This window comes from Meleagris gallopavo, chromosome 8 (assembly GCF_905368555.1).
Source record: "Meleagris gallopavo chromosome 8, MGAL_WU_HG_1.1, whole genome shotgun sequence".
NCBI lineage: Eukaryota > Metazoa > Chordata > Aves > Galliformes > Phasianidae > Meleagris > Meleagris gallopavo.
Genome location: NC_139411.1, coordinates 34336083 through 34359963, shown reverse-complemented (window position 1 = coordinate 34359963; position 23881 = coordinate 34336083). Strand labels below are relative to the sequence as shown.

Sequence of the window (23881 nt, the reverse complement as noted above, 5' to 3'; positions counted from 1 at the left end):
GCATGGTGTGCACAGCCACAATGCACACACACAGCCACGGCTGCACACATACAAAGCTGCTCACTGCAGCCCTGCCTCACCAGCAAGAGCCCTTTGGACACCCGCACACAGCATGCAGAGCACGAGGTGTGCAGAAGGATGGCATGGTGCTGCCCTGCTCCCAGCCCCCCTGCTGACCGTGCTCAGAACCCAGCAGGGACGGCGTGCAGCAGGGCTTGCACTGCCTTGGGCTGGGATTTGCTCTGGCCTCTTAGTCGCTCCTCTCACAACCTTGTTTCACAGCATTTTTGCCTCCACAGCTGTGTGCTGTTCTTCTGGGCATGCCTCATTTCTTACCATTTAGTTTCTGACCACCTCTGGGTGATCTGCACCTAGCCAAGGACTGGAGACATTGAGGACGCCTGGGAGTCACAGGCACCTTCTGCCCCACAGAGCTCCCTGCAGTCACCGGAGGGGCCGGAGCCCCACTCAGTGCTGCAGGTCAGCCTAATCCATCCCACCACCAGGGCAGCAGGATGGACTCAGACCCCCAGCCCCACAAGCACAGCTCAGATCTGTTGACAACAGGGGCATCTCCTTCAGTGCCAGCGTCAGATGTGAGTCTCCAGAACACCCTCTAGACACGAAGAAACACACTGGGGCAGGAATGTGTTTCTTATTTTGTTCCCTCTGCATGACCTCAGCTCTTTTTATTTTCTGTTTCTCTGCACTGCTAAGCATCTTCAGCCAGCACAGGCCCCAGCCCTTCTTTGTGATGCCCATGTCCCAGCCTTCTGCTGGCTCTGTTCCTATGCAGCACCATGTCCCTGTGGGCTCCCTCCATCCTTCCCATAACACCAGGCAGCAGGGACAGTCAGCATGCTCTGTCAGAGATAGATTTTCCTTTGCATCTGATGCAAATACTTCCAAAATGAATGATGACTGTATCCAGAAATTCCCAGAGGATGAAAGTCCTGACTTCTGGCCACGGCACTCCTTCCCACTAGAAGATAACTACAGGACCAGTGTTGCAGTGACAGGTTATGTGTATGGGCAATGAATTGAGTTTGCTGACTTGTAGCAAAGAGAAAAACACACAGATCTGCACAGGAAATGTCCTTTTCACGAAATGTTTTTCCTTGTCTCTATCAGAGACAACAGTGATTCATAATAAAGGAAATGCTAAGGACATCATGCAGAAAAGTGTGTGTCATAACCAGCACCATTGTGTGAGCACCTGATTGTAACTGGCTGATGGCAACTAATCCCCAGTATTGTAGTGGGAGGAGGGAAAAATGTCAGTTACAGCTGATAATTAACACCTGTGACGTTAAGAATGGTTTCACATTGAAATAAGGATGAATTAAATTTAGGTACAGAGATGTGCACAGTGGGAGCACTACTACGTCTCCTTCAGGTGCGGCTGGAGGCTGGGGACAGCAGAGCAGTGAGGACAGCAACACCAGAGAGTCGGTGTCATTAAGCCAAGCAAGCATTAGCCTACCTCCAGAGCTCCTTACAGCTCGAACACAGGAGGAGATAGCACTGAGCACCTCAGGGAGCTGCTGATGTGCCTGTGCTGTGTCTGCCATTGCACGCCGTGCACAGCCCAGATGCTGCTGGAAGCCCTGCACACAGCATGGCAGTCAGCGGGGTGCGCAGTGTCCCGTGCCTCGTGCTCCCCTTTGCTGCACTACATAAAGCCAAATGCAGCTCCTCTGACAAACCTGACTGTTATGGTGCTGGCAGAAGACTGCAGGCTCTGAGCCAGCCCTGCTATCTGACTGACCACTGTGTGCTGCTGGAGGCCACGTCCTCTAGGTCCCTGAGCACAGCAGACCCATGGACCTGGCCCCATCTACGAGTTCCAGCATGCCACCCCTCTCCCCCCAAAAAAAACTGCACAGTGCTCCCTAACAAGGAGCTCACCCTCCCAGCCCTCCTGTTCCGTTGGTGCAGCTCAGTAGCCACCGCCGCCCAGTATGGTCTGAGGATGCTGAGCCAAGGCTTCGGGCACCGGGTGCCTCTGCAGTCCCTTTTGTGCCTGTGTGTTTGCTTATCCCACACAGAGCAGAACAAGTCACTTATGCTCCTTTGGCACAAGTGCTGTGGCTGCATTCCCGTTTTTACAATCTCTGCAAGGCAATAAAATTAAGCAGAAGGAAGAGCTGCATTTGCTACCTAGAAGCCAGGTGTGCGAGGCAATAAGACATAGACTAGCAGCAAACAGGCACTGTGCATTCAGTAGCACCGGGGTGGTGGGGTGGTGCAGGGCGGGCAACCAATGTGTGTGCAGCAGGGTGGGCACCAAAGCCGTGTCCTTGCACCTGAGAAGTGCCCTCCTCACGGACTGCCACACCTCAGGGCTGGAGCTCCTCGTCCCAGTGACAAAAGGGGTGCTTCTAAAAGAACTCTGTGGGGTGATAAGTCCATAATTAAAAGAGATGGGAGCACTTCAGGTGCGGTGTTTTCCCATGTGCTGGCTGCTGCTGCCGCCTCCTCTGTGTGTACGCACTGCTCACCACGAAGCAGCCGGCACCACGAGGGCAGACGGGGCCCAGGGCAAGGCAGTGTGAGCACAGGGAGCCGGGATCAAGCTGTGTCAGGTGTCTGCTTCTTGGGGAGGAGGGCTCTCAGGTGGAGGCCCTGCAGTTCTTCCCGCTGGGCACCAACATGTAAAAATAAAGTGGCATTAGCGTAGCTTTTAACAATCATTTGTAAGCCAGTCTAGTGACTGTATTACGTATTATTTTCTTTTTAATTTAAAAGTTTGGGCGTTTTTTGTTTGCTTTTTTTAAGAAAGAGGTGACATACGTAGAAAAGCAAAACAGATGTTTCCAAAGGCAGTTATTGCCCAGATCCCTACTCCGATTTCTTGAAATTGAGGCATTTTTTCTACCAAAAAGTGTTTCATATGTCAGGGGCAAAAGGCCAAGCCATACAGCATCTCTTGGTAGCTGGCAACATCCAGCACCAGAAAGAGAATATTACTGATATATTAACACAAACCTCATCTTTAGTTCCCAGTCACATGTGAAAATGCCACTGGGAAAGCACAGGTATGGTTTTTGGCATACATGTGACACCTACAAGGAGGATGAAAGCAGAGTCTCATAGGCCAGGCATCCCGACCCCCCTACCCTCTTTCAGGGAACTGCTGGGACGGAGGCTGGGGAGAAGCTCTGTGGCTCCCAGTGCACCAACACAGCAATGGGTGGTGGATGGGGAACTGCCGGCAGTGCTACGGCAGCAACTGCTTCTGCAAAATCCCTCATAGTAACGTGGTAAGCAACTGAGCTCAGAAACCAGCAAAGAGATAAGACAGCAAAGTCCAATTTTAACGCAGAACATGGAAAAGTGACATTCATTTAAATACTGAAAGAGGAAACTCGAGTGCTCAAAACTTCAGGGCTCGAGTGCACCCTCAGCAAGTTTGCTGATGACATCAAGCTGAGCTGTGTGGTTGACACATTAGAAGGAAGTGAAGCCATCCAGAGAGACCTTGACAAACTCAAAAGGTGGGCCTGTGTGAACCTACTGAGGTTCAACATAGCAAAGTGCAAGGTTTTGTACTTGGGTCAGAGCGATCCCAGATACATCTACAGGCTGGGAGAAGAACTCCTTGAGAGCAACCCTGCAGAGAAGGACCTGGGGGTGCTGGTGGATGAAAAACTGAACACGAGCCAGCAGTGTGTTCTTGCATCTCAGAAGGCCAGTGGTATCCTGGGCTCCATCAGCAGAGGGACGGCCAGCAGGGACAGGGAGGTGATTGTCCCTCTCTTCTCTGCCCCTCTGAGGCCCCATCTGGAGTACTGTGTCCAGGTCAGGGGCCCCCAATACAGGAGGGATGTGGAGCTGTTAGAGAGGGTCCAGAGGAGGGCCAAAGATGATCAGAGGGCTGGAGCACCTCTCCTATGAAGACAAGATGAGGGAGCTGGGCTTGTTCAGCCTAGAGAAGAGAAGGCTGCGGGGAGATCTCATTGCAGCCTTCCAGTACTTGAAAGAGAATTATAAACAGGAGGGGAATTAACTTTTAACAAGAGTAGATAGTGATAAAACAAGGAAGAGCGGTTTTAAGCTCAAGGAGGGAAGATTTTGATTGGATGTCAGGGGGAAGTTCTTTACAGTGAGAGTGGTGAGGTGCTTGAACAGGCTGCCCAGAGAGGTTGTGGATACCCATTCAAGACCAAGTTGGATGGGACTCTGGGCAGCTTGGTCTAGTGCCTGACCTGGAGGTTGGTGACCCTGCCTGTGGCAGGGGGGGTTGGAACTTGATGATCCTTGGAGTCCTTTCCAGCCCAATCCATTCTATGATTCTATGAAACAAAGCACCCAGAATGATTCTCAAAATGGCTTAGTCCTGTGGAACTCCACAAGGTACCACGTTGCAAAGGAAACCTTTGGAAGAGAGCATAAACCCTTCAATGGAGGAATCAAGCAGTCAGTGTGCTCCAGGTTCCTAATAAGCCATGTGTCTGGGTACCCATCTCAGCAAGAGTCACCTAGTGGTGACAAGACTTTCATCTGCACTCTGTGTAATATTTTCCCCTGATAGCAGGTGGGTCAGGAACCCTACAGCCTGGCACAGGACACTTTGGCAGCAGAGCCCCTAGAAATGGTGCCCGGCATGCCCAGAAGCCATTACCACATTCCTGGACCAGGCGGTACAGCCCAGGGGGCAACAGAACAGTGTGGGTACAGTTTGTGTGGCCCCCACCATCTGCATTCTCTGCACCCTCACCTAGCTGAACATCATGTATGGGTTTAATCTCAGAGCACAGTGTTCCTCCAAGGCCAGCCCCTGGGAAGCAACATGCACAGACACTGGCAGCACACCGATCCCATGTATGCACTCTCCTTGCTGGAGAAGAGGCCCAAATTCTAAAATTAAGTGCTCAGAACGAGCACTTTCTTAGCCCACTCTGTATCAGTAGTCACTGAGTAATTCACAGCAGATCTAAGATTAGCTAATGAAGCCCAATGACTCATCTGCGAATCCTCCCTGCCACTGAGAAAATTCCATTTTTCTGTACCAACAAAACTTCAGTTGTGCAAATTATAAATGAACACAGCTTGGAGAGGTCATGGCGACATGAGGATGCTTATCTAGAACCCGCTGGCACAGACTGTGCTGCCACTGGCAGCAGTGCATACCTGCGCTCCCCGCAGCAGCACGTGGCTGCTCCCCCAGTGCCCAGCCCCAGCCAGCACAACCCGAGCCCAAACCCCTCATTAGCTCACGCCCATCAACTAATTAAAGCCATACCAATTCACTACAGGCTTCAGCAAGCTGTATCGCCGAGCAAAATTATGAGGTGGAGGAAAGTAATAAAGAGAATCAAAGCAGAAAGGATCCCTCACCCACAAGCCAGGAATAAAATGCAAAACAAGCCCAAACTTCAGACACAGGCACTGCAGCGCCAGTGGGCCAGCAGGGTGGGGCAGCAGCCAGACCCCGATGCCAGGAAGGAGCCCCAGCGTCCCGCAGCACGAAGGCTCCATGACCACCCACCCTGGGTGTGGTCGCCATCACAGTGCAGTTGCAGGTCCCACCAAATTGCACAGCTGGGGCTTTGCTCAGTGTCCAGTTCAGATATTCTTTTCCAAATACATTGTTTCAGGCCACGTTAGGTTTTGGTTATCAAAGCCAAATGCTCCAGCCTTTGGTATCTAATGCAAACCAGCTTACCATTTATGTATTTTTTCCCAGGGAAATCAATTTTAAGAACAACTTGCCCAACTTTGAGTTTTATAATATGCACTTAAAAAAAAATATTCGGAAGAAAGCAAATACTTTCCATTCAGGAGAGGCGCTGGGTCGGACGCCAGCAGCTTGCTCTTACTGGGCACCGCCAGTGCTGCTCTGCTACCAGCAGTAATAAAACCTGGATAGAAATGAACATCTAAGGATCCAGCAAAATCAGAGAACTGACAGACCAGCAGCCACCTATGGCAAGCAGAAGGCTGCTCCCGCCTTCACAGGGGGCTGCTCAGGGCCTCTTCCCACCAAGGGCAGCTGCAGCCACAGGGAAGGTCTGCGCTCCAGGACTGCGGCCGAGCCAGCAGGACACGCTAACACAAAGCACAGCTATAGCTGAATGTAGCCAGCTGGCCAGAAGGATGATTTTTTTTTCCCCAGGGAGTGGTAGAGAACCCCGCAGCACCAGCCCAGTGCCAGCGGCCACTGAACCAGCATCTCAACAGCCATTAGTGCCCGGCACGCAGGACGCACAGGGCCCGGCAGGGCACAGCTCAGCCCCGCTCCTCCTGGCACCAACACCTCCAGCCTGCGGGACTATGGCAGGAACAAAGCTGAAATTCCACAAATCAGTTATGAAAAATGATTGCTTCGGGTCAACAGAAGGCGTGGGGAGCTCAGTTTACACCACAAAATGGTTGGTGTGGGTTTTCCTGCAGCCTGGCTGCCAGCCCCGTGCCACGGGACAGGGAGGGACGAGGTGGGGGCTGGCCCAATTTCTGTGCCACGTTCCACCGCAGGGACCGGCACGCAGCCGGGTGGGTGAGCCAGCAGCTGGTGATGGGAGACCACCAGCCCAAGCCCAAATGGCACCGCCACGGGAGCATCCCACAGCTCACCAAGACACAGGTACTGCTAAGCCAGGGCACCTGCTGGGTTCATCAGAGCCAGCTGTACAACCAAAACGACTCTCCGGTTCTGTAACGCACGCCACTTCTCCCCTTCAGAGAGTGTGAACCCACTGGGCAGAGCAGGACAGAGGCAGCTCTCACAGGGGTGCTGAGGGGCTCCCAGACCTGACAGCCTGCTCAGGATGTGTGAGATGTGAGGCTGAGGGAAGGTGGATTGTGCACATATAGCTGCAATCTGCAGATTCAGAATATTTGCGGAACGCCTTCTTACAAGGAAATAGTAATAGCTTTAGTATTTAAGTCAGAATAAAATATTGAAAAATCCCTATCCAAAATACACCAAAGAACAAACTCTGATTCTGCAGGCCCTACGCTTGGAAATCAGCTGTTTGAGCCGAAGCACAGCTGTAGGGCTCAGGAGGAAACCTCCAAAACCGCAGCGTGGAGCAGAGGCGGCTATAAGAAGCCGTTAGTGTAACAGGAACTGAAATGAACTGAAGCAGCCCTACTATTTCCTAAAGCCACATGCAAGTTTTAGAATTATATGAAGGGAAACCTTAACAACTGAGCAAAAAGAACAGTGTCACCAGACGTAGGAACTGATTAGTGGTGTTCAATGGGTAACGCAAAACCAATTGGCAGAGAATACTGAAGACAACTTACTATCCCTGAAGAATTTCCACTTCTTTTTTAGCCAAATAGAGCTTTGCTTTGTCAGAACAAAAGATTAAAGTAAGCTGTTCAGAACTTCACATCATTACATACAACAGAAACTTCCACTTAACTTCTTAAAATCAGATAAGAAATGGAATACCAGTATGCTCTTGGCTTTGGCTTCTGCATTTGCTGCATAATTCTTATCACTTATCTGCATAATGGACAAGGCAAAAAGACAATTTGCAGTAAGATTTTTGCTTTAAGCCTTGCCAAAACCAAAGAACAATAATTCCAGTGAGCCAGCTTCTTCAACTCCCATCTGCAGATGGACAGCCACGCTTTGTGCTGGGGTATTGCTTAAGGCTGGTGCGTAATCCACTCGCAGAGCTGAGCCTTAGGTTGAGGAAGGACACACACACAGGTCAGGCTGCTCAGGCCCCTGAGGGCTATGTTCTGTCTATACTGAAACTCTGCAGCAATGCACAGCCAAGCAGCGTCCATCTGCTGACTCACCTGCAGCTCTTCGGGTTCACTCATCTGCTTCATCCCTTAAGCTGGCATTAACGCGAACACGTGTCAGGTCCTGGCAGCGCAAGGATACAGAGAACAGTGTCACCAGATGCCACCCCCCAACTCTTTGGGAAGGGCCACAGTCCCCCCCACCCCTCAGAGGGCAGCGAGCCAGTCTGGGCTGTGTGATTGCTGACAGAAGGCCTGGCCAGGGCTCAGCCCTGACAGGTTCCCCTTCAGCTCCCCGTGTGCAGGCAGAATCAGGTGGTAGAAAGTATTTTTTGCACTGTGCAGGGCCAGCCTCAGGGATGTCCCACACAGGCACAGGGATGCAACCCATCCCAAAACACGCCCTAGGAAAACGGTGGGACACAAAGCTGGAGACTCCAGGTGTGACTGCAGGCACAGCTCCGCACAGCACCGGCACAGCCCGCACTCTGACAGTGGCTGCCTGGGCGCTGCACCAACGTCTGGTGGGGCTCTTACATGCAGCTGGGGTCGAAGCGCAGCACCACTTCATCATGGGAAGCCCCCGGACATCTGCACTGAGCAGCCCTACCCTGGGACCGCAGCCAGCATCAGGGGAAGGACGCTGGGCTTGATCTTACCTTCCCTAGCTGTTCCATGTTGCTCGCAGCACTGACGCAAGGATGGAGAACAGTGGCACTGAGCACGAGGCTCAGAACTCGAACCAGCAGGGAGTGAGACCAAGAACGTGGGGCACCTGTGAGCTGTGCCTGGGGCAACTGGCACCCATCTGCAGATCGTAGCAGCTCCAGATGGGCGCTTTTCCTGGACGTGGGGGTTTTGCTTCTTTTCATTTTGCCCTTTTTTTTAAGCAGCCAGCAGGCTATCTGTAACTCCTGTCAGCTAACTGCTGCCACTCTGCAGCCAGAAAGCTTTGCAACACATCTTGGCAGAGAATGTGTACAATGAAGAACTGGGTGAGCAGCAAACATAGAAATCACCTCACATAGCTACCAGCTAACCCTGAGAGGATGCTAGGAAAAAACAAACAAACAAACAAACAAGAAAAAAACCCAGAAATTACTGAAGACTGATTGATAAAGGCCAAACTGTTTTTTCCCATGAGTGGGGGCACTCAGCATCTTGCCAGCTACACATGCTGCTTTGGAGCTGGGGACAGCAGATGCCCAGGTAAACAACTGCTTCTTAAAGGCTGTACACAAGGTGCAACAACACATTCCTCCTCTATACACTGCTGTCTTTTTTTACATTTATTTCTGGAAAACAGGAAAGTTATTTGTTTGCAGAGGTAGCCAAAATTGCCCTTGGGAGACAGATGTCCTATTTTGGCAATACATTTTAGTTTGCTTGTTTACCACAACCTTTCAACAGTTTTAAGAGAAACACTTTTGACTGAATGCTCTTATCAAGACCGAGCAGAGGGGATTTTCTGGTGTTGGATTTTTCATGTTAAACTTTGTTGTTGTTAGGCAGAAAGAGGAAGTTCGGATCTCTCTTGCTGACGTTCAAAATACCACATTATAACCAGCATAAATCAAGAAAACACAAGCTTCTATGTTTTCCTTTCCACTTGTTCTTTGAATTTGACAACAGTTCATCACAGTATTTGCTGCAACAGATTAAGAAGAAACAGGAAGTAAAATCTGTGCAATGGTTCTTCAGCTAGAAGTTAATCTTCCAGCACACGCAGATGACATTAACCTAGCAGGGGCAACTCTGAACTCTTCTCGGAGCACCAGAAGCAACACATTATCAAATTCCTAGACCTTTTCCAGGGAAAACCTAGACAACTGCAGACCAAAAGAAATTAAGTGATATAGTTTCAAAAGTTTGATTACAGGTCACTTCAGTTTGTAAACCATTTCTCCTGTAGGGTGGATAGGCCGCTTGCTTTCTCTGTTTTTCTTAAAGACTGCCAGTCACTTCTGGTAATGGGTGAGAATGAGGACCTCTTCTATCCAACACATGTGTTTAAGAGGCCTTATATCACAGTCGCTGACTAAAGGTGTGGACACACAAGTTAGCTCACCCTCCAGTTGGTCCACCGGGCTAACAACTCACCTCCACACACGTAGTGCAAGCAGACCAAAGCTGTGCTGCCCACGGCTTCGGGTGACTTCAGTACCCTCACTTAGGACACACAACCATCCAAGTTACCCGCTGACTACTTGTTCATGTACTTGTAAACATCAGTGCTCTCAGCTCTGCAGCAAATCACATTGAAAAGCTTTAACATATGCAATGACAGCCACATTGATACGTGTTGCACATTTTCCAAGTTTTAATAGACACAAAACCGAGTCTGTTGTATTTAAGACACTACAATGATTTCATTCTTCTGTATGTCTTCCTCCAATTACATTTCTCAGAGTACATAATGGAGTAAATGTTTGGTAGCTTTAAAATTAGAAGTGTGTGAAATCTGTAAGTAAAATAAGCAGCAGCATAATTTTTGGGATTTTATCAAGAATAGCTAACTTTTAGGTAATAAATACATTCCACGTTGTGGTTTTTTTGCTGTTCTCCTAGTTCATTGCTGTATGACTTGTCAAATTCTCATCCTAGATTAAGAAATCCTTTTCTTTCCTGCCAGCCTCACACCAGAAGAGCCTCCTAACTCCACGTCCCAGTGACTGTCACCTCTCCCAGATGATGATAAGCAGTGCAAGCTGACAAGGAAACCCGTCCTCCTGTCACGTGCATGGCAACCTCCCGCTTCTCCCGGGGAGCATGTCAGGATGTGTACAGACTTCGTGACATTCTAGGAGAACAGCTGTGCTCTTATCTTCTGTTACCTTGAAGAAAGTGAAAGAAGGAGAGGTTACTGTGAGAGGCACAGACTGAGCGACACTGGCTGTGAGGCACACGCTCCGGACTTTGGCTAAATATAGCCTGGCATTCTGCTGCTTCTAGCTTGCTCAGCACGCAGAAACAGCAGCAACAGCTTTGGAAGAAACCTGCCAAGTTAACAGATCTAAAGGAAGAGTGGGAATTTTCTCCAAGACAGACATGATATGAGTTCCAGAGGTAATAAAAATCTTCAGTCTCTGCCTTAAAGCCTTTTAAGCCCCTGCTCAGGGTGGGGTCCTGTGGGTTAATCTGCCACAAGTTCCTACACAGAGCACCACATAAAGAACATCTGCTCAGTTCTGCCTTTACTTTTCAAAGACAATCTATAAAATAGGATTATTTCCCTCTTGACAGCAAGCCTTACAGAAGCTTTTCCAAGTACCAGCAGCTGCTCAAGTCACCGACTGCTGCCACAGAACACAAATCCTGCTCTAAGTAAAGAGGTGCAGCAGCCCAACCTCCAAAGGCAAGAGCTAGCCCTGCCTCCCCTCGCACGGCCCCGCTCACCATGGGAGCCCCCTTTCTGCTCCTGCTGTTTGTTCCAGGCGAATGCAATGCCACAGCAGTGCTGCAGATCCCTCAGGTCACCCGTGTCTGACTCAGAAGGACAGTGCTACCACCCTCCTGTCAGCCACCCTTGGACAGCTGGATGTGACCAAACACACTGCACCATTTCTGAAGAGTATTTAGGCAACGAGAGTATGTGAGATGCTCTTTTTAAATTCAGAAATGCTAAAGAATACAGTTAGAAATGCTGAAGAAAAGATGAAGATACCAAATGGTAATGAAGTTTGCTTCACACTTGACTTGTGGCCCTTTGGCACTCTCATTAAATATCAGCCACTACAAATGGCAGATCACAGGTTCCCACAGGAACATCTACTGGAGAGCGATGGGCCTGTCACAGGAAAAAAAGACCAAAGAGAACAGTCCAAACCTACAGCTTTCTGTACCTTATCTGCATGCCAGGTGCACTTGCCCTGGTGCTGTGAGTCAGTTTAATGAGTCGAACTTTAAAGGGCACATCAATTTGTCTCCATGTGGAGAAGCCAGAAGAGGAGATGTGAAGCAGTTTAATGAAACTTAGAACAAATGAATTTTTAAAAAATGGCGTAGGGACCTACATCTGCACTTCTCAATTGCAAAAGCATCTCTGCACCATACTTCAAAAGGAATTCAGTTTGAAACAGTTCAAAACAGATCGGTCCTAACACGTGTCCATGCCAAATCAACTGGAGAGGCCAAGTCAAAGCCACAGGACACGCAGGCAAACAGGATTAATGCTAGGAAGCAAAAAATCAAAGACATTTAAAAGCCCCTCATAGTTGACATTTGTGACTTATAAGTACAGAACACAATTAAACCAAGAATGCCAACACCAAACACAGAAAGATGATTACATTTCCACCACAGCTGAAAATGTACCAATACCTCCTCTGTGGGCATGGAACCAAAAGAGACACCAGTTTGCACAGCCTCATCACCCAGAAGGATTGTGAGTATTGCACTCTCAATTAAGACTTCAAAGATGTGATTTAATGCACCATGAACATCAGCCCCAAAAGCTGTATTTCAGAGGGCTGCAATCAGATTCCATGAACTCCTTCAGCTTTCATCAGAATTATCCTGCTCCTAAGAAATTGAGATGTGTCATAACAAAGTCCTATCACCTTGTGTGCATTTTTATTAACTTCCAACGTCTACAGACTTGGTAGAATATCCCTCAAACGTGTTTTGCAAGAAGCTGACTCTTCAGAGACAGATTATAGATGGAGAATATTTTGTCTGAAGAGAAACTCTGCATTCCATTGTTGAGAAGGTAGCAACAAGCCCTCAGGCCAGGCATACACCCTGTGATCTCATGCTAACACTTGGAGGACAGAAGTGTCACAGCAGAAGCACGGTGCCAAGCAGGGTCATGAAGCTCCATGCGCTGGCCCAGCTCAGGAGTCCTGCCTCAACAACCTGCTGCACAGAGCCAACACGCATTTGGCAGCAGCAACACAGTGACTGTCATTCATAGCCCCTCACTTTGCCTCTGGAAACTTCAGAGCTTCTGTTTAAAATAAGCTTCATGATGGAGCAGCACTTATGGGCTGTGTTCAGGACACTGCTGCAGCTTGACACAAGTATGAGTAACAGAGTGACTGATTCAGGACATGGGTATGATCTGCAGTTATGCTAAACTGTACAACAAAAGAAAGCTCTCCTGAAATCAAGAGATTATTCACAATCAAAGAGATGCAGTTTGGGATCAAACAAGGCCTCTCACAACTACAGGTTTAATAGCTGCAGCAGAGTGCAAAAAGCTGATTCGTCTCTGATTTAATTCCAATTTGAATTGACATTATCCTGACTGTGCAGGTGGGGGCCCTGAGCACAGTGTCTCTCTCCATCCCCAGCGCCCAGATCTCGGCCTGCTGCCTCCCCAGAAGCACAGGGTGCAGGGCATGGCCCCGGGGAGCCCACGCTCCACAGGACAGCAGAGCTCCCTGGCCTCGTCCTGCTGCAGGAGCCGAGCCCCACAATAGCAGTGCCGGCCCCGGCCCACGGCAGGCCCTGTGCTCACAGCGGGGCAGGCCGCCCAGACATCCTCTGTGGCACTGCTGCTCGGGGCCACGCTCATGGGAGGGCTTGGGCCGAGGACTGGAGGAGGCCAGGCCCCAGAGCTTCAGGCATGCACCCAGCTGCCTTCGAGGGCTCCTTTGGAGAAGCTCAGGAGCAGGGCAGCTCACAACCATCCCACTGCGGCCCTCTGCCCACTGATGCAGGCCAAGAGCTGAAGGAGCGGGAACCCCTCACCTTCTCCACACGCATAGCTCATTTTGGACACAATCAGCAGCAGGCTAATCTGCTACTCAGCCCACACACCTGCTCTCATTCATGTTGACCTGCATCATTTGCATGTTTTTCAATATATAACATCAATTTTTAGGTTCAAAGTCTAAGGCTTTATTTCCAGCAACTCCCTGCCTTTCATGCCTGAGCATTGAACTGGGAAGGACCTCTGCCAGCCCACTGTGTCACCCAGCCTCATGGGCCAAACACCTTCACAAGATATTAACGATGCACGGCTATTGAAGATACCTTAGTCTCCTCTCCTCCAAAAGAACTGGCACCCTTCTCTACACAACGTACTCCCATTTCCAATTATCTCCTGTTCCTTCATGGCACAAGTCAGTCTTTCTATAGGTGCTCAAAACTTTGCAAACATCTGGCTAACTGCAACAGACAGAGGATGAACTGAGGCAGAAGGACCACCTCTGCAAGGAGTTCACCCACGGCGCTGCCCAGTCACAATCCTTGAGCCTGAGATCCCATCTGCCTACTTCGCCGTGCTCCCTGGGAAAAAGGGAAGCCAACTACAGTGTAACTTTAACAAATGAGTAAATAAATACAGGTTAGGAAAGAGGGCAGAAATTCCACTTCTCAAAGCAGAGCAGGGCTGCAGGAGGCCTCCCAGCCCTCTGCTGCTCCTCAGCTCACCACTTCCACGGCACTCGAAGGTCCCCACCGCACAGGAGAGGATCTTGCTGTCCTCCCAAAGAGAGCTGCTGAGCCCTTCAGTTTACACAAATCTCCTTTGGCAGCTGAAGTTACAGCTCACATAAGCAGATCATTCTTTTCTTGGGCATCTGTGCAGCCTGCATGCAGTTAGAAACAGCACAACATACGGCCAACTGGCATTTCCAAACCGTACACCTAGGGCAGCGGAGGCAAAGGGGCAAAAGGTGGCACAAACTCAGGTCCAGATGTCTGCAAATGCAGCAGCAGTGGTCACAAACGCACAAGCGCTATGAGAAGCAGGGCAATCAGCAGGCTGCCGCCAGAGGTGCAGCTGCAGTCCCCAGCACCAGGCACAGAGGTATGCAGTGCAGGCTGCTCCAGACTTGTTCTCCCACTTTGTGTCAGTGTACACAACGCTGACTCCAAGCTGTCTGAAGGAAGACTTTTGAGAGGCAGTAATTAAGCAGGATGCTTGGTTTTAGTTGACTGAACCATCCAGAAACCAGGCCAAGAAAAATCTCGAGCACTCCTCTTCTGGGCTGAAATATTCCACGTGACCAGGTAGGTGTTTTTAGAACTACATCTACCACAGCAATCATCACAGCTTTCTATGCAGTTATATAACCTTTTTGGTGCCACTGGTAGAGCAGAGAGAAGGAGTGAAAGGAAAAAGAAGACTGGTTTATGTTGCTTCATGAACTGCTGGCAAGCAGCACTGGCTGCATGCACATACGGAGCCCTGAACATCTTTGAAGGTGAAGTCATCACCCAACGTTCCAAATTTTACATTAGAGCTTACTATATATAGCAAGCAGGCAATAAGCTTTGATTTCTGCTGTATGTAGTTGCAGGCTGCTTTGTTGACGAATGGCCGAATGGATGGATGCGGAGGGTCTATTAGCTAATAGCAGTACAACTATAATCCTCAAATAGGCAGCTTTTTAACATTTAATGGTATCACAGTGACAGCACGCCTGGGGGCAAGGGGGAATAAAGGACATTCCAGGCTGGAAAAGAAAATGGATATACGTACTGTAAGCTTGTTCCATATAGAGACTTATACGAAAGTCTACTAGCATTTTTGTAAAGAACTTTACTATTGAAGAGCTGCCTATGAACAAACTGAGATAAGCTGGCTTTTTAATCACTGCAAAAGATAACAGAAAAGCAATTGTTTAGCTCTAGGAACTTGAAGTTTACGCAACTGCAGGACTAAATATGAAGTCCAAATACGATGTTATCAAAAAAGTGAGCAGAAAGCAAATGCAACAGTGCAAGAGAGCTTCCTGTTCTCGGGAGAGCATCAGCTACGGAGTGCACAGTCAGGCTGCAGTGCCACAGCACGAGGCCTGGCTCCTGGGCACATCCCACAGTGGAGGCTGTTGAGAAATGCATCCCCAGCACCCAGCTGCAGCCTCACCACTCCCCAGAAAGCCTTTCTGACCACACCCCACCTCTGCAGACAAATCCCAGACCTGAACTGGGCTGAGGACAACACAAGAATTCCCATCAGGTCTGTAAAAGCCTCACAGTTATCACTCCAGGCAGAAGGTGCTGAGGTCAGTCTCTTCCACTTCGTATTTCAGCCTCAGTTTCTTCTGGCTTTTATTTTTTTCCCCCAAGCTATAGTCCATAGCTCTGATCACCAAGAGCTCAGCTCTCCACAGAAGCCACTTTGGTACACGAAAGACAAGTTCCCACTGTATTTCTAGCATCGCCAGCTGCTGCCACGGGGCACCTCCTCCCAGGCTGACCAGGCTCCGGGACACCAGCGGTCCTGTTCCCAGCAGCCTCCTGCCCCCAGACTGATGCAGAAGCCCCAGGGCTGCAGGGCCAGACCTGAGCCTGAACCGTCCTCCCACAGAAGGCTGGGGAGCACACAGCCTGCCCCCAGCTGGGACTTCGGAGGGCACTGAAGGGCTTTCCAAAGGACAGACAGAGCCAATGCCCTCCACAGTCCCGGGCACCCACTTTTCCTGGCTCTGCAGTAGGAGCAACCCCAAGTAAGGGCTGGGCCAAGGGTTGGCTCCAACCCCAGGGAACGTGGGACCCGACAGCCAGCAGGGCAGGCCCAGGCCAGTGAGGCCAGCTCATGTGCTGGTGCTGTCACTGCTTTCGGGCACTGCTGTTAACAGTGGCCTTCAGCCTCAGAGCGAGCAGAGCCAGCATCAGCGCTGTGGCACCAGTACAAACTCAGGTGCAAAGCAGGAGCCATCTCTGCAGCGCACACAGTGCCAGGCTGGTGGCAGCCCTGCACAGAGGCTACAAAAGCAGAAGCTACAAGGCCTGAGAACATGCTGAGTGTGTGTTTTTCTCCTGGCTACACTCTGAACCAAGTGTCTTACAACGTGGCTTTTACGAGCTGCTAGCCTCCCTGCTGTTCTTCCAGAAACCTTGGCTTAATAGACAGTGACAGGGTTTTAATAAAGTACACTCCTTGCAAAAGAATAAGGATAGAAATAATAAACACTCAAAACTGTCATACCAGCTTCTCCAACCAATAAAGGTTGGTTTTTTTTTTTTAAATCCAGTTGCTTGCTGTTTTTTATGCATTCACAAATTACTTGAATGGTTTGTATGTTTTTTCCAGCAGTTCCCCTCCGTGACTTACAGAACAGCACCGTATGTCAGCAGAGATCCACAAAAGAATGTGTCAGCAGCTCCAAAGCTCTGCAGTGCCTGGGACGGTCAGGAGCAAAGTGCAGATGCTGGACGCACCTCCTGAGCACAGCAAGGGGCCCTTGAGCAGCTCCTGGAGAAGTCACAACACAGTGGACTTTTCCAGCTGCAAAGTGCAGTATTACAGCCACATGCCTGCTCCTGGAAACAGCTGTAACTGATCCAAGGCTGTGCTGCCTGTCAAAGACCAGAGCCTTCTGACATTTAATTGTAGCTCAGGTGTCAGTGTGCAAGTCCTAGGACTAAGGAAATGCAAACATGAGAGAAAAGTTAAGTTACAGCATTCAGGAAAGAACAGTCAACTAGCAGCTGGTGAAAACGCTGCAGAGCTACCCTAGGATCACTCAAGGAAAGCAATAAAGTCCTGGCGGAAGAGAACCAGATAGAGGGCAAAGCTCAGAACCAATGAGCTGACATCCAAGTGACGTATCAAAGCCCCAGCACGTGGGTTTGGCAGGGAATCTGAGCAAACATGGCACACGTGGAACACAGGAAGTTGTTTTGTTCTGCTTTTCTCGTTTTCTTCTGAGTAAATGCAGTTGTTTGTCAAATCATCATGCAGGCAGCTCACCTCAGACACAAGTAAGGCAGAAAACCAACCTCAGAAAGCCAGCTGACCACCAACACAACAGCAGTACATGGTAAATGCCTCTATGCATTTGCATGTACGTGGGGAGGCTTGGCCAAAGAACTCGCAGGGAAGGAAGGGTATGGTGTAGCCATGGTCATCGCATCATTTTCTCATTGTTCTCATCATCTTCTCTTTCCCCTCAGTTTACAGACCTGCTCCATCCTCTCTGCTCTGTGCCTACAGAACAGCAGAGCTCACAGTATTATGCAGGCAACAGCATCCACATGGCCCCAGATTGGTTTAACCAGGAGCCGTGGATTCTGGCCATTATTCACCATAAGACACCTTCTGAGCATTAGGGCTATTTATGCTCCAGATCTAGCTAGTAACAAATTTGGGTCCAATCCGAACACTCTCAATATAATAAAGCTTTTAGCCACAATTAAGCAGCAAGATCAAGGCCGAAGCTTAAATGCTGCTGCTGCCATTACATATTCTTTCTTGACTGACTGTCCAGTTGTCCAGAACTGATGGTTGGACTGGATGATCGTGAAGGTCTTTTCCAACCTTGTTGATTCCGTGAACCCTGAGCCCACGAGATGAACATGCCACAATCTCAGTATGCACTCCAACCAGCCTTGTTGAGATAGAATAACTCAATTCAAGCAAGTTCGTCACTCTCCAGCAAATGGTGAAGCCCCACAGCAAAGGGTACAAAAGACCTTTTTTGCCCCAGCACTATAGGAGCACTACCCATCACAGTCCCGCTGCATTGCAATTGCTGAGGTATAGAACAGTGAGCAGCCTGCAGCAGGAGCAGCACTCGCTCATGCACACAAACAGTCCTTCTGGCATGAGAAAGAAAACTCGGGGAAAAGCTTACAGAACAACACAATGAACCGGTAAAAATCCACCGCAGGACACTACATAAGAGGCATATATTTGACAACAAGATTCTTCCTAATGATAAGTAATGGTTTTCAGATTAGAAACTAATCCATCCCTTGTTTAATAGTATCACAGATGAAGTCCCACCTAGGAAACTACGACTGGAAGGTTGTGAAACAGTTCTAAATCTTACTCAAGTTGATGGAATTTTGCCCATGGATTTCACTGCGGGCAGTGCAGCAGGCAGCAGCAGTGTTGCACACAGCCATCCCGTTCCCAGTCACAGCACGCCCAGCACTTACAGCTACTGCATCTTCATCAGGGACAAAGTTTTGACTGCTTGGTGTGAGGGGAGACCTACCCACCTCCACACTTGCAACCAGCAGAAGTACAATACAGAGGCATCAAAAAGAATTAGTTCTCATTTTCGTGTTCCCAATTTTATGCCCTCCAAGAGGTTGCAGGTGAAGACCAAAAGAATAGCAGTTGGTGATCCTGACTGGCCTGCAGCAATGCGCCAACGCTGCAACAAGCCAAGCCAGGGGCGCTGTGAAATACGGATCCCCAGCAGCCAGTTTTTAGTAGCATCGTTTTCAATAGTCATAAAGAAACTGCCATCATAAGAAATAAACAGTGCAGGGGTTTCAGGAACTGCAGGGGAAGAAAGGACCTTCAAAAGCATCTAATTCTTGTGGGTAACCGCTTAGTATCAGCTCCTAGGCGTGATAAGTACAACCTCAACTCCAGGAAGAGTCTTAGTGCAGAAAACAGCCTGGGGCCGCTGACCCTTCAGCCTGACAGGATTAGATCTGTCTCAACTGGGTTACCACCAATACTCCCACATCCCAGCTGCAAACGACTCTCCCATCCCACTGCAACTGTATCAGCTCTCTGAGCAAGCACTGCTGGCTTCCTGAAGGGGTCAGCTGCTTTGTGCTCCCCTCTGGGATTTGGGCATCGATCCCATAGTCCTCCCATAGCTGTGGAGCTAACAGCTCTTATCACCTCTGAAATTACCACCACCTACTCACACCCAGGCATTTAAGTCTAAGAACTGCTGAGATCAGTTCTTAAGAAAAAGAAATGCAAACAGTGGAATGTTGGTTAAAAAAAGACATGGAAGCTTCTCCGAAGGACGCACTGTCCCAGCAAGCACTCACCTGATACTGGTGGCACAGTTATGTTTCAAACTGCGTTAAGAGATCTCTTATTTCTGGAGTCAGATGCTCCACCGCCTTCGCAGCCTCTGTGATAGCTTTCCGATACATCCCCTTCTTCTTGCGATTAAATCTCAGTTTGAAAAATTCAGAGAAAGGAGAAAGTTTTGAAACAGATAAGAATGAAGTCGTTGGAGAACCAAACCACGAAACTTTGGCTTCTCGCCATGAAGGTTCCCCATTTTCCTTCTGGCTAAGGTTTATGTCAAGAACGCGTGCCGGCCACCACGGAAATCCATGAATTTTACCCCAAACAATATCCCCCACTGCTACAGTCCTTCCGTCTTCAGTGACACATTTAGACACGCTTTGGGTATGCAGCCTAACTGTCAAGGGCGGCACAATTTTACGCTCATCTTTTGAAGATGAAGAGACAGATGCATCATCACCAGGTAAAAAGTCACACATTTCTGGTGATGTTACCTCCGAACTAGAAGACTTGGATTCGTCTAGACTGTCATTACTACACACTGACAAACTAGAAGAATCCGCTTTTCTCTTCCGGTAATTCATAAGGAAAGCCAAGTTTTCGTGTCCGTCTTTACCTCGGGGAAACCTTTTAAAGTCATCATCTTCACCCGAACTCCCCGAAGAGATCTCAGCCAAACCTCTGTCTGTCGATTCATTGGTGTAAAACGCACCGGGATTCGTCTCCCTGCTGTTCTGAAGGACGTTTATCTCATCGATAAGTTCTGCCTTATAGATAGAAACGCTCTGGCCGTCGTTGATGCGATGGGGCTTCAGCCGTATCTTTGGAGGCGGGACATCAGCACTGGGATGCACCGGCCGCGTCAGCTTCAGTTTGGGGATGGAAGCGAGCTGGCTGCCCGCTGCCTTGTCCGTGAAGCCCTTGCTTTCTTGACATTGCTCAGCATCTCCGACCTCCTCCCGGTCCTCCTCTCCGTTCTGCAGCAGCCGTTCAGGACAGAATGGTTTCACTGATCCGTGCACCCGGGAAGGGATCTTCACCACCTCGCCTTTCCCTTGCGGCGTGCTGTAGGATATTTTAATAACTGGCGTTCGATGCACCAGCTCCCCGGCAAACTTGTCATCCTCTCTCTTCTCTCTTTTGTTCCTTTTCTCCAGGCACTCAGAGTCGCTGTGTTTTTTCTGTTCCTTGTCCTGAACACTCAGCTTCCTCCTCGTTTTAGCGTTCTGCCCCGCCGCGTTCTCGTCCTCGGGGTTCAGGGTATTCTTACACTTCTCGCAGAGCACCTGCCTGGGCCGCAGCCTGATGGTGCTCATGATCAGCCGTCCCGGGTCTCTGTTCCGCGACAAACGCCGCCGCGTCCTCTTGATGGCCCGCGGCGGTGGCTGCGGAACCCACTGGCTGTAGGTGTGCCGCAGCCACAGCGGGCGCGGGAACGGCGCTCCCTCGAAGTAGGGCGGGTACGGCGGCGGAACGCCGGGCGGCGCGGGCAGCAGCGGCGGCACCTGGTCGTCCCCGGGCTGCGGCTGCGGCTCACCACGCGTGGGATCAGCGGGAACGGCGCAGGCAGCAGCGGGAGGGTCCTCGGGCTTCGGGAAGGAGGACGGCAGGCAGAACAGCCCGGACCTGAAGCGGGGTGAGAGATGGAGGCAGAGGTCAGGGTGGTGGAAGGGGCGCCTCTGGATGGCTGCGCAGCTAACGCGCTAGTTCCACAAAAACAAAAAAGCGCACCAAAAAAGCTTCCACGTCCCAATAATGCGGTATTTTTCCCTTTTAAGACAAGGCAACCATTTCTACAGCGAAAGAAGTAATCGTTTCAAAATTTAGAAAAGGTGTCCTACTCCTATGCCAGAGAAGGCACGGAGAAGAGCATCTCTTTCCACGCACTGTTTGCACAGAGAGGTTCTGCACCGAGCTGTAAGTTCCAGCAGGCAAAGCAGCACGCTCTGGGAACAGGCTGGTAGAGGCATAGCAGTGCTCCATACGTGCAGTGCAGCCCTAAAGGAGCCACCAGAGCCCCTGCCCACACTGTGCCCACACACCCGGCTTTCAGCTTCCCACCCAAACCCGCAGCACCTGGCTTTGCTGTGCATCTCACGCTTCCCAGCCATGGGCTCACTGGTGCAGTTCTGCTCCTTGTCGTGTCTTTGCATATGTGACTATTTGTTACAATGAATACAGCACTGCTTCAGGAGAGCAAGGTAAGGGCAGCAACCGCTGGTCACTGCCTCCTTTCAGCATATGCCATCCAAGCACAGGTGCCATACCTTGCATAGGTACTGCCATCAGGAATTCCTCCAAAAGCACCAAAGCTCAGAACTGCGCCTCATTTCTGGCACCAGAATCCCTGGCTATGGCCTGACACTTGGCAATATTATGCCAACACAGCACTTCAGCAAATATCCACCCCTAAACACGGCACCAGAATGGGCATCACTCGCTATCCTGACTTTCCAGAGATCCTTCTGTGGGGATCCTCAAGCGTTTCTGCTTCTTTACCATTTCTGAAATGAGGTATGAATGAGTCACTAAAAGCCCCAGCAATGCGGAGCAGCCACAGACCAGGCAGCAGATGCAGCCAGAGACTGCAGCCCCACGGGCGCTGACGGGCACTGCTCCCCTTCCAGCTGCCAGGGAACACCTCAGGGTGGTACAAGAAGGCTCCGACCACTCTGAGGGGCTGCCACAGGGGATGGGAAGGGGTGACGCTCTGAGCCCCAGCTTCGCTCCCCTTCACTCACTCGCAGACCAGCTCTCTCACCTGACTTCCATGAAGACTCCAAAGTTTAAAACCAAAGCTTACATAAAGAAAGCAAGGAGGAATCAATCCGATTCCAGTACCAGGTCACTGCTCCTCTCCCGCTGAAATAAAAGATTAACTGAGGTGCCCAGATGCTAAGGAAAGAGTTTACCAAAGGCCGGGGAGCAGAGCGTGCTGTGCTGTGTGGTCGGTGTCACGGGGAGCTGCATGTGTGACCGGGAATGTGTTCTTGTCCTGAGAGCTCGGGCTCGTCCTCAAGGAGACAAATGAGAGGGCAGGTGCCTCTCAAATAACAGCCAAGGGAGCGAGCACACTTTGTGCAGCCAGAGATGTCAGCATTGTTCATAGGACAACGGGAAGTGGTACCATCTCCAGAGCTCTGCCTATAAATTTTGGTTATTTCAGGCCATAAAACCATTGCATTTGGCCGTCCCAGAACACCGCCCTGCAGGAACCCACCGCTGCTTCCCCGCAGCAGCTGGCAGTTACTGCAAAGAGAAGCACAAACCGCGCTGGCCTTCTCACAGCCTGCTGCTCACACCGGGCCCAGGTGTCCGCTGCTGGCTCTGCCCACAACAGCCAACTCTGTGCGGGGGCTGCGGGCTGCGGGCACCGTGCACTGCGGACACTGCCGGGCCGGGCTCCCATCCCATCCCACCCCATCCCATCCATCCATCCCCCCAGCTCGGGGCGCACACAGCCACGTGGGGTGGGTTCCCTCCACCCTCGGAGCGGGAAACACCGTCCTTCCATTTACGCTCGTACATAATTAATAGCGACCCATCAGGGATCGGCTGCAACAAAATCGGTACCGTCAGCAAAGGCGCCGACGGCAGCCGAACGCACCGCCGCTCCCCCACGAGTGCGGCTCCCCCGACCGGCGCCGCGGGAACGCGCGTGGCGGCGCGGCGCGGCCTGCAGGGCGGCTCGGGGTCACCTCCGCCGGGCGGCGGCACGGAGCGGGGCGGGGGGGCGCGGGGCAGCCGTCCTGCGCAGCGGCGGAACCCAACCCTACCGACGTCCTTCCGTGCCCGCCGCACCCCCGGCGGGCGGGCGCGGGGCGGGACGGGACGCCGTACGGCGCGGGCACCCGGCCGGCCCGGCCCCGCGAGGCTCACCGGGTGCGGTGCCCGCGGCCGGGGGGGGGCGGGAGGACTCAGGTGGGGTCTCGCGCCGACGCCCCGCACCCCCGCAGGCCGCGGCCGGCAGCACGTGGCGGGACGGCGGCCCCGGGACCCCACGCCGCTTTGTTCCCGCCGCGCACCGGCGGCGGGGCTCCCCGTCCCGCCCCCCCGTCCCGCCGTACTTCTTGCTGCAGTCCAGCAGCACGCCGGCGAAGCGACGCTCTCCGCAGCGCAGCGTCACCACCAGCGTGTCGTTCACCACCTGCTCCACCAGCACCGGCAGCCACGCGCCCACCCGCGGCGCCTCCGCCTCCGCCATGCTGCCGCCGCCGCCGCTCCTCCCCTCCCGGCGGGGCCGCGCCGCGCGATGACCTCACGGTGCGGGCGCCCGCGGCGGCGGAGCGGCGGAGCGGAGCGCTGACGTCACGGCACCGCCTCCGCGCCGCGGGCACCCGGCGCCCCCCGCTCGGCGGGACGGGGCGGGGCCGCGCGCACGTGCGCGGGGCGGGGCCGGGCGGCCTCCGGCGGGCGCGCTGGGCGGGCAGGGGGCGCTGCGCCCGGACACGCGCGCGCCGTGTGGGCGTGGCCGCAGCGGTCGGGCCGGGCCGCTCT

General features: G+C 51.6%; 1 protein-coding gene across 2 annotated transcripts in view; it reads right to left on the bottom strand.

The window, feature by feature from the left end:
• Nucleotides 1-23762, bottom strand: part of PWWP2B (PWWP domain containing 2B) — a 29406-nt gene extending 5644 nt beyond the window's left edge. The window contains exons 1-3 of one of the 2 annotated variants that reach the window (XM_085229724.1): nt 23452-23761; nt 19399-21010; nt 10007-10538 (exon numbers count right to left, since the gene is read on the bottom strand). In XM_085229724.1, coding sequence (XP_085085850.1) covers nt 19417-21010; nt 23452-23588 — 1731 coding nt within the window. In that variant the 5' untranslated portion in view covers nt 23589-23761 and the 3' untranslated portion in view covers nt 10007-10538; nt 19399-19416. Of the gene's footprint in view, nt 1-10006; nt 10539-19398; nt 21011-23451 lie in introns of those variants that run through there. The other variant, XM_085229725.1, reaches the window with a different exon arrangement.
• Between the last annotated feature and the right edge of the window lie 119 nt (nt 23763-23881).